Consider the following 10,902-nt stretch of genomic DNA (forward strand, 5'->3'; position numbering starts at 1 on the left):
AGTCATTTGTACTTTTGCTATTTCATGAATTCATGTTGATATTACCAATCAATCATAGTTTTCATCAATTGTAATGAGCTAATGATGTTGTTTATATTAAAACAATATATTAATGAACAATTATGTTTAAAAAATTGTTTTATTTTAATTTTAAAATAATAAATGTCAATTTATGATTTTGATCCTTGTTAGTCCAAATAATTAACATCATCTATTATTTTAGTTAAATATGGACATGGATTTTTTAGAAAAAAAAATCCATTCCAATAGGGGTGAAGCTTGAATTTTGGATTAGAAAGGGTGGAATAAAATAAAAAGAATATTGGGCAAAAGTATAACTTTTGTATTAGAAAAACTTGAATTAAATTATAATTTTTTGAAGGACTAAAATGAAATTTAACCATTTGAATAATAAGGAGGGCAAGGCCCACACGGCTGCCCCCATTGGATTTTCCCTATGCCTTCCAATAGTGGATTTTTTTTCCACATTAAAGTGGCAGGTAAGAGGTTTCTTTTTAATTAGTGCCACGTCAATCGGTCCCACTCACAGGCTGTTACACAAGAACCAGGCTCCACGCCACATTAAATAAACACGTGTCGACATTTTATTTACTCATACCATCCCCTGGGCAACAACAGACGGCGCACAAAATCTCCAAACTACCTTCCACCATTTTCATTTTTATTCTCTTCATTAATTCTTGTTCGGAGAAACCTCCGACTTTGGAGGCGATTCCGACCGACCCAGTTTCCGTTTGCTCCACTTGTTGGTTCCTCATTCGCCCTACTTTGGGTGATTGATATTAACCAAATTGGCAAATTATTTCTCTCTCAAAGTTTCTTTTTTTTTTTAAGTAGTAACTGTGTTGAAGAGTTGGTTTTTTTTAAGGGTTTTCAGGGTTCTGTTTGTCGAATTTTTTTTTTTTTGGTTTTGGGTTTTTGTTTGTGGGTTGTTTTGATTGAATTTTTTTCCTAAAAGGGTAAAAGATCTAGTGGTGGTGGTGGGATCCAGTCATGACTGCTGGGGGTGATGTTAATCAGTTGATCTCTGTTCAACCCAATGATCTCAAGTTCATTTGTAAGTCCCACTTCATCTATGTTTAAACTTGCATGCATGCATGCATGATGTATGTATCTATGTGCCTATGTAAACATGCATGGGAAAGTTCAAAGTTCCATGATTCAGTTCTATTGTTATATGATGAACTAGGGGAAGGGAAAAAATATGGGTGTAAAGGATCGGTTGTGGTGTTGAATTTCAGGTTTTGATTGGAGGAAGCAATGGAAATGTATGTATGTATGTGAAAGTTCATGATTCAATGCTACGGTTATGTGATGAATCAGGGGAAGGAAAAAAAAATATGGGTGCAAAAGATTGGTTTGTGTTGAATTTCAGGTTTTGATTGGGAAGGAAACAATGGAGATGTATGTATGTATGTATGCATGTATGTATATATGCATGTATGTATGGTTCATTGATTAAATGCTATGATTATGTGATGATCTACGGGGAAGGTAAAAGTACCATGGAGACTTTTTTACTAGGAGTTGAATTGCATTTAGTTTCTCACAAAATGGACAAATTAATCCATGTATATTATTAGATCAAAGAGCAAACTCATAATTGTGTTAAAAAAATTCATCCGTTTTACTCTTGAAAGCTAGTTCTTGTACATCAGCATAAGGCACACATGTCACACCATGTGTCACTATCTAGTTATTTTGTTAGCCACGCCAGTTTTTAACAATACAAATGGATGAAATTTTAATAGAGAGAACCAATTTGCTCCCTGATTTAACGTATAGGATCTAATTGCTCATTTGTTAAGTAAAAGGGGCAAAATGTAATTTTATTCTTAATACAGGGCCTCTATGATGGTTTCAAATGTTGAATTTGACTTGTTTATTGCTTTTGCTTATGATTTGGATTATTTACTTAATTAGGGTCCCTTGAACTGTAATTGGCAATCATTGGTAATGTTTTATATATGCTAACTTGTATAATAAGTAAACTGTTGAGAGCTGGACCCTCAACAAGTCCAGTATTGTTCCCGATCAAGAGCTTTAATGAATTCATAGAGTGAAAACGTCTCGAGTGCCTAAACAGGCAAATGTAAGGTTAACATGTCGTGACTTTTGCTCATGTGATTCATGTTTTCAGTTGAGCTCGACAAACCGAGTTTTTGTAATCTTCAAGTTACCAACAACACAGAACATCACGTGGCGTTTAAGGTACATACCCGATTCCATCGTTGTTGCATGTGTATGTTTAGTCTCTCTTTTCTATTTTAATGTGTTCCCAACTTGTTATCAATGTTAGGTTAAAACGACTTCACCTAAGAAGTACTTTGTTCGACCGACCACCGGTATCCTATTGCCTCATGACTCCTGTGTTATTAGAGGTATATTTCTTTTGATCCCGAAAACCGTCTTGTTTTTTTTACTCTGTTTATGTATGATACTGATTTCATTGACATATATCAGTCACTCTCCAACCAAAACGGGAGTATCCTCCCAATATGCAATGCAAGGACAAATTTTTGCTGCAAAGTACTATCGTGCCTAGAAACACCAACACGGACGATTTTCCGGCAGATACTGTAAGAACTCGAGTTTTCATTTACGAAGTTGTTTTAAAACGACTCTGGTTTTTTGGAATGTGATCTATTTCTTTACATCCAGTTCAATAAGGACGGTACTAGGGAGATACAAGAGTGCAAGCTTAAAGTGATCTACGAAACGAATTCGGACGATGGTGGATTTAACAGCTTCACATCACAAAGCCCTGATTCGACCACGGTGAGTTTATTTGGCGATTTGCTCGTTTGTATGGAATGCTTGTTGTCAAATTAAGGATCTTGTTTTATATGTCTTCCCCGTGAAATGCTACTTTTTTATGCATTAGGCCATACAACACCTTAAGGACGAAAGAGACACAGCGGTTCGCCAAACGGTGCAACTGCAACAAGAGCTGGTATGTCTTCTGATTTTTTCGTTTCAGCTCTCGATTATAAGCTCGAAAGTAGACGTGCACACTCAGACAAACACAATTATGGGCTTACGGCTTTGCCAATTCGGTACGTAAACGATATTGTTTCCCTCGACAGGATTTTCTGAAGAGGCAAAGAAAACGTAGCAATGGCTCCAGTTTCTCTTTTGTGTTCGCGTCATTAGTGGGATTGATCGGGATAACGGTCGGTTTTCTGTTAAATCTTTCGTTGGCTTCGCCGTCGACGGCATGAATATACGCTGCCATTTACCGAGTGTGTAGGAACCAGTAAATTTGTTCAACATTTCATTGTATAATGCTGAATCATGTTGTAATATGTTTGATCTTTCTCCATAGTATGTCTTTGATCAGCTTTATTTCATTCAACTCATAAGTTGGAATGTTACTTAGAGCAAAGTTCTCAGTAAATTATACCTAATACAAGTAAATTTGAAAATTTTGTGCATCGTACGGATAATAAACTATGTTTTTTCAAAATATTAATCTATTTATTATCGGTATTAAATTCAAGTATTGCTACTTAAATTTGATTTCAAATTAAATAAATTATTTGTATGATGTTGAAATATTGTATATACCTATGCAAATATATTTATAAATTAGTTAAACTATGTTATTAGTCTTTGTAATTTTATAAAATTTGAAATTTAGTCTTTATACCTTTTTAATTTAAAAGATTTTAGTTCAATCGTTATCTTTGTTGGTGATATCTTAAAAATATGTCAATTTGACAAATTTTGATGGAAAATACTAATAACGCTTGTCGAAACCATTTTTTTGAAATTGACTTTTATTTTAAAAAATGAAAAATGGGAGTCGCCACTAATCCTTTTTTTATGAGGTGTGATCGGGTCATCTCGTAAATTGACCGCTTTAATAAACGGTTTGATTTACTAAAACAATGTTTTTCGGTAAAAAATCCAGAAAATGGGCTCGGGAGTCAGTTACGCACGAGGAAGGATTAGCAACCTCGTTACGCATAAAATTGGTACCTAGTTGATTACTTAGTGTCTTTAGTGCCAAAATTTGAAAATTTGAAGGAAATTTAAAACACAATCCCTTCTTGCATAATGATATTTTCATTTGAAACTATTTAGTTAAATCCAAACTTATAAAAGATGCTTTCTTATTTCGAGTTAACGAAAATGTCATGTCCCGTAAGTTAGGATATGACATCCCGTATTCTCGGAAATAAAATCTCTCATCATATAATTATTGTCTAAATCTCATGTATTTTAGTTTTAAAAGGTATGTTCGATTATCTAGATTCAAGGAGAAAGTTGAACCCCGTAAGTTAGGGCACTACTTCTCGAATCTCCAAATATAGAACATTGCCTTAATTTTAAATTTTCCTTCATTAAGTAACGGCAAATGTAATATTTAAAACAACGTGCATCTATCTTGGGCATAATACAACAATGGGTAAATATGTCTTAACGCAATTCATGACGTGATTTTAATGAAATAAGATAAAATGATAATGTAAAAAATGAACGATGATATACGAATAAAAATGTCACGCTAATAAATGACAATAATGTGAATATACTAATAAAAACAATTCATAATACATATAATAACGATAATCACATAATATATACTACTTTAATACTAATATGAACAATCAAAGAAAAATAAAATAAATAATAACAATAATAATAAAATAATAGTGACAAAATATGCACATAAAAGGAAAAAGACAATACCAATTTTAAATATAATAAGGACAAGGAAATAAATAAATAAATACATAAATAAATATAGAGGAAAATAGTTTATAAATATTGAAAACAAAGGACCAAATTAAAATGTAACTGAAATTAGGGTGCAATTTGTAATAAAATACATAAATATATAATAATAATAATAATAATAGATAATAAAATAAAATAAATAAATAGATGCCCGATAAAAAAATAAAAAAATATAAATATAACAAAAAGTAAAGAAATAATAAATAGGCAAATAAATAAATAAAAGAATTAAAATAAATGAGAGACTTAATCATAACCCAAATTAAATTTAAAGGATAAATTAAGATAAAGTAAATAAATAAAAGACTAAAATAAAAAGCGCGAAAACAAGCGAGGACCAAATAAGCAATTATCTCGATCCTCCGGACAGGCGTCCCTTCTCCAGGAGATCAGCTAACTAAGGACTAAATTGAAACACACGAAAATCATGTGGTATAATTTCTAAAAATTAAAAGAAAAAGATAAGAACCTAATTGTAAACTGCTTGAAAAGCGGAAGGACTAGGGTTGAAATTATACCCTAGTCCAAAAAAAAAAAATCCTGAGACCTTGGGTCAGGTCATCTGGTCGACCCCCTCCAAAACGACTCCGTTTTAGGCGTTTGAGAGCCTGAGTGAAACAACGTCGTTTCACCAAGGTTATTTAAACCAAAATTTTTTAAAAAAATTCTCATTTATGCCTTCTTTTCTAAAAAAATATTGAAAAACTTTCTCTTCTTCTCTCAAAGCCATCTCGGGTCGTTCATAGCTCCGGTGAGTAGCTGCCGCAATGGTCGCCGGTCGCCAGCGACGACTCCACCATCCATATTTCTATTGACTCCTCAAGTGTTAAAAGGCCCAGCCTAGGTTGAAAATGTGAGGCTTGTTATCTAAATTTCCATCTCTAGCATGACCCATAATTTTGCTTGGACCATAACAAAATGTCACGCCCAAATTTCAAACTTATTGGTTCTTATCCGAACTCGAAAATTTGATCTAATTTTCTTAAACTTAAACTCGATTATAGTTAATTTTATTATAAAAAGCCAACAACCTAAACTGGAACCCAAAATGATCCCAACTTAAAACAACTCAAACCCAAAACAATTTGGATCAATGAAATGATTAAAACTTGAAGTGACTAGTGTAACGAGGCTAACTTTAGTCTCGCAATCTGTATGGTCTTAAGTGATTTTTAGCTTCAAATATGCCTGAGTCGGTCTAACTCTTAAAAATTGAGAATTTACAATGGGAATTCTCCGAGGAATCAAAAATAAAGCAGAAGTAACTCAAAAACAAAAGAGCAATGAAAAACAAAAAAGCCACAAGAAAGCAAAAACATGCCAAATGTTTGAGTAAATGCTCTCAATAGTATTAAATTACTATAAAAGATTATAACTGGGTGATTACAAATTAGGAGCATGCCTCTTGTTATAGTTGAGTTCCCTCAAATCCAACGGTAGAACTTATTTTACATCGATGATCAAGATTAAAGTCACTCTATAATTGAGATTATTAAGGGATTTACATAATCTCCTAACATTATAAAATCAATATCAGATTACAAATTAAAAGGTAGCCCTAATTTTTCTTAAGTTTTTCGATTAGATGGACTTCTCCATAGGTTTTACGAATCGGGTCAGTTCAAGTAGGTCAATTGAGCCACATTTAATCAATTGAGCTCCATAAGATGCTCCTTTGTGTATTAGTCACGGGCTGTGATTCATGTCCCGTAACATTAAAACTTAAAATAATTCGAAATCCTAATGATCTAACTAAAAAAAAAAATCAAACCTCAAACCTAAAATCCCTTCAATTCAAAATTAACCCGAACTAAATAATCCAAAAATTTTGAAAATGGAATTTACTATTCAATTCATTTTTACTTTTGGTGATCCAACTTTAATGCCTTTTATTTTACTTTTAGAATGTAAATAAAACATGCCCAATTACTTGATTAGTGCATGATTTTGATATAAAGCTAAACATATGGATATAACTTATTGGGAAAAAAAGATGAGCCGTAAATTATTCTTTGGTCTCATACTTTTTTTTTCTTTACATATAAATTTACAAAATCAGAGCCCACTCTCAATATTTATAGTCGTTATTTTTTACTTATCCTTTTTTTCTTTAAATTCATATTTTATATAGAAGGGATAAGACAACATTTAGTCTATAAAATTGGTATTTTTTCAACTTAATCCTTGATTTTCTTTGCCCATATTAATTTTTGAACTTGACAATATTTCTCAAATTTAGGTCCATGTGATCATGTGGCACTATGATATTGAGAAAAATTGTTAAGTTCAAAAACTAATGTGAACAAAAAATAGTTTAAGGACTAAGTTGAGAAGAATTACTAAATTTAAGGATTAAATGTTGCTTTATTTCTTACATAAACCAAAGCTTCTATCACTTTGCTTTTAATCAAAATCATTGAGGGTGGGTTTGGATGGGTGATTGGGTGTGGCGCGGTGCGTTTAATTTACTTTTTGTCTCACACTATAGTAATCTCATCGCCACCGCTATTTTAACATAAACCACAGATAAACGCACCACCCATCCAAACCTATCCCTAGACTTAATTCGGTTATTAGGTTTGAATTTGTAACACCCTAAACTTGGCTTAAACGTTATGGCCGAATCTGGCGATGTCACATTGTAGCACCCCTTACCCATATTTGACGCCGGAATAGGGTACAATGTATTACCAGAACACATACACTTATAAACGTATTAAAACGAGTTATAAAATTTCATACGGATTAAAACTTTCAAATTATTGTCTTTGAATCGCTAATTAGGGCTTACGAGGCCCAATATATACTTATTCGATCCAAGCCTTATAACTACCACCATTGTAATGTATTAAATATTCAATATCTCGTAACGATTCGCTAATCTATCCTATATACTTTCACACAGATTAATTCACAATTCACAAGTCTTATTATTTCAAAGCTTATAAGACACATGTAGATATCTATACTAACTCGTATGAGTCTCATACTCATTTATATGCTCAATAAATTAGTTAAATCATTTCAACATCGAAGAATCCACATTATGTCAGAAACAATACTAATAACAATCATAAATCTTTTCATGTTAATTCCATGTCTCATTTTTTGAACTTCAATTATCATTTCATAAATAGGTAATTCACTAATACATCTTGTTATATACAATATCCAATTGGTGAAATCACTTAATTGAATTCAACTTCAACAATCACAATAAATCTATCACTTGAATATGAGTCCATGTAACACTTACCAACTTTGTCAAATTAGTGAACGTCTTTCGGAATTGAGTACTTATTTTCTCGATGCCATAGTACAACTATGATCTTACACGTAATCACATAACATATACCAATGCTATAGCGCAGCTATGGTCTTACACGAAATCACATATCACTTATTGCCATGGTCCATCCATGGTATTTTCCGTCAATTCGTCTTTATCACTAAACGAAAGTACTCAACCCTGCGTTCAACTCAATTTGAACTATCATTCCAATTTATCTATCTTTCTCAACAATCATAATTCAACCATGAATATATATATAGAATAATACATTATGTCATGCATAATACTAACAAATAATTGTTTGGTTTCAGCCATATGAATTTACAATTCAATTCATAATAACTAATTGAAATGAAACATTATGTCATTTCTAATTCAACGTTTATCAAATATAATCAGGCATATGACCAATTTATATACAAATCATTCATATATTTTATTTTCCTCCTCCTCCTCTCCATTCCACATCCTTAATGTACATAACACTCTTATAAATAACATTTTCTATAAGTTTACTATTCACTCATATGTATATTCAAAGCAGTTTATCCGAGTTAGAGTCACTAAATTACTTTTATTTGAAGCTACAGAGCTCCAAATTAAGATCCATTAATTTTACCTAAACTATATTCACATATCTTCTTACCATAAAAATTTCAGAATTTTTGGCTAAGCCAATAAGTACAGTTTATTCTTTAAAGTTTCCCCTGTTTCACTGCTCGATAGTTCTGACCACTCTTCATAAAAAATAATTATCTCACTGTACAGAATTTGGATGGTACTTACGTTTATTTCACTTGAAAATAGACTCATTCAGGGTTCTAAACATATAAATTTTAGCTCGTAATTATTTTTTTACAATTTTTAACAATTTTCCAAAGTCAGAACAGGGGATTCCAAACTCATTTTGACCCTGTCTCAATAAACTTAAAATATCTCAAAATATATAACTTTGTTGCTTGCTCTGTTTCTTTTATGTAAAAATAGACTCATTAAGCTTTCAGTTCATACCTTATTCACTCTCTAATTTGATTTTCACCATTTTTTGGTGATTTTTCAAACGCACACAACTGTTTCTGTCCAAAACTATTTTGTTGCTAATTCTACTATTTCACAATTTCAGTTTTTCACTTTCGATCACTATTCAATTCAATTCCACACATATATTCATCATTCAATTACACTTAGTTGTTACATGATCTCATGTATTTTCACTTAGTCAATTTTCCGTTGAACACTCGGAATATACACGGATACGTAGAGAATTAGCACATAAGTGCCACACTGATATGTAGCCGAAGCTACCACTGAAATGTAGCCGAAGCTACCACTGATCAATAACACTGGAAATGTCCACGGGCCTGCTCACACAAGCTGTCAGGTGTCTACAACACATACTAGATCACCCAGCACCCGGGGCTCACTGTAACACTGTAACACTGGTCTTTAGTGACATGTCACTTGTATCCACTTCTATTCCTAAGTTCAACCGGGAATTTACACTTAACACTTTATTTTAAACACTTTATCACTTGAATAATTCATGAACAATTTTCCTTCCACATTCAATATTAATTCACATATCAAATATAATTCACAATTTATAAAAATATATTGCTATTATTTACACATAACTTACTTTGGTGCAACAATATAAAAATTTAACAATTTAGTCTTTAATCTTTTCTTTTCTCCGATCAAGGTCGATTCCACTTCTTTCTTGATCTATAATAACACATTTGACTTATTTAATACTCACATTTATCAAAACAGTCCTTGACTCAAACTTTGGAAAAATTACAATTTTGCCCCTAAATTTTGCATATTTACACTTTTACCCCAAAGCTCGTAAATTAAACTTCATCCCTTATTCTTATGTATTATGGCATGCTGAACATTTTTCCCTTCTATGGAAACATCAAATTCCCACTCTTACACTTATGAACATTAGGTATTTTTACCGATTATATCGTTTTACTCGTTTTCACTTAAAATCACTTAGCAAAAGTTGTTTAACATAATTTCAAGCTTTATATTCTACCATAAAACATCAAAATAAACACATTTCACCCATGGGTATTTTTCCAAAGATAAACCCTAGGTTAAATTATTGCTAGAATAAGCTAAATCAAGTTACCGAGACTCTAAAAAACGTAAAGAACATTAAAAACGGGGCTTGAAATCACTTACTATAGAGCTTGGAAGCTTGAAAACCCTAACTATGGCTTCCCCCTTGTGAAATTCGGCCAAAGCTTGAAGATGGACAAATTTTTGGCTATTTTGGCCTTTTTAATTCTTTTAATTACTAAATGACCAAAATGCCCCCAACTTAAAAATATCCTATTTCACTTATCTCATGTCCATTTTTGTCCAACAAGTTAACCAATGGTCTAATTTCCATTTAAGGACCTCTAATTTAAAATTTCATAACAATTGGACACTTTTAACATGTAGAACTCAACTTTTGCACTTTTTACAATTTAGTCATTTTTACTAAATTGAGTGCCCAAACGTCGAAATTTTCGAATGAAATTTTCACAAAAATCATTCTGTGAAATCTTAGACCATAAAAATATAATAAAAATAAATTTTTTTCTCGTCGAATTTGTGGTCCCGAAACCACTGTTCCGACTAGGCCCAAAATCGGGCTGTTACAGAATTAGTGTCTATTCAATTACTTTTAAGAATTCCATTGACACTTGAATAGAATTGGTGAATTTTATTTCTTTTTTAATTGACCTTTTAATTCATCCTATAAAATCAGGTGGAATCAAAACCCACTAAATTTAGGCAATTTGTTATGCTATCTCATTCTTATTTCAAATGGACTTTTTAAAGTGAAAGCA

General features: G+C 31.9%; 1 protein-coding gene across 1 annotated transcript; it reads left to right on the forward strand.

The window, feature by feature from the left end:
- Positions 1-633: 633 nt before the first annotated feature.
- LOC105789308 (vesicle-associated protein 2-1) lies at positions 634-3,446 on the forward strand. The gene is made up of 7 exons (XM_012616638.2): positions 634-1,078; positions 2,162-2,232; positions 2,321-2,402; positions 2,485-2,600; positions 2,683-2,799; positions 2,906-2,974; positions 3,108-3,446. The coding sequence occupies exons 1-7, from the start codon at positions 1,015-1,017 to the stop codon at positions 3,240-3,242; spliced, it is 654 nt and encodes a 217-aa protein (XP_012472092.1). The 5' UTR covers positions 634-1,014; the 3' UTR covers positions 3,243-3,446.
- The last annotated feature ends 7,456 nt before the right edge of the window (positions 3,447-10,902 follow it).

The sequence above is a fragment of the Gossypium raimondii genome, chromosome 2 (assembly GCF_025698545.1).
Source record: "Gossypium raimondii isolate GPD5lz chromosome 2, ASM2569854v1, whole genome shotgun sequence".
In the NCBI taxonomy this organism is placed as follows: domain Eukaryota; kingdom Viridiplantae; phylum Streptophyta; class Magnoliopsida; order Malvales; family Malvaceae; genus Gossypium; species Gossypium raimondii.

Bases quoted from the DNA above. Each gene is read 5' to 3' on its own strand.
- LOC105789308 (XM_012616638.2), top strand. From the start codon at position 1,015: ATGACTGCTGGGGGTGATGTTAATCAGTTGATCTCTGTTCAACCCAAT. The intron at 1,079-2,161 runs GTAAGTCCCACT...TCATGTTTTCAG, and splicing joins CAATGATCTCAAGTTCATTT to TTGAGCTCGACAAACCGAGT. The intron at 2,975-3,107 runs GTATGTCTTCTG...TTCCCTCGACAG, and splicing joins TGCAACTGCAACAAGAGCTG to GATTTTCTGAAGAGGCAAAG.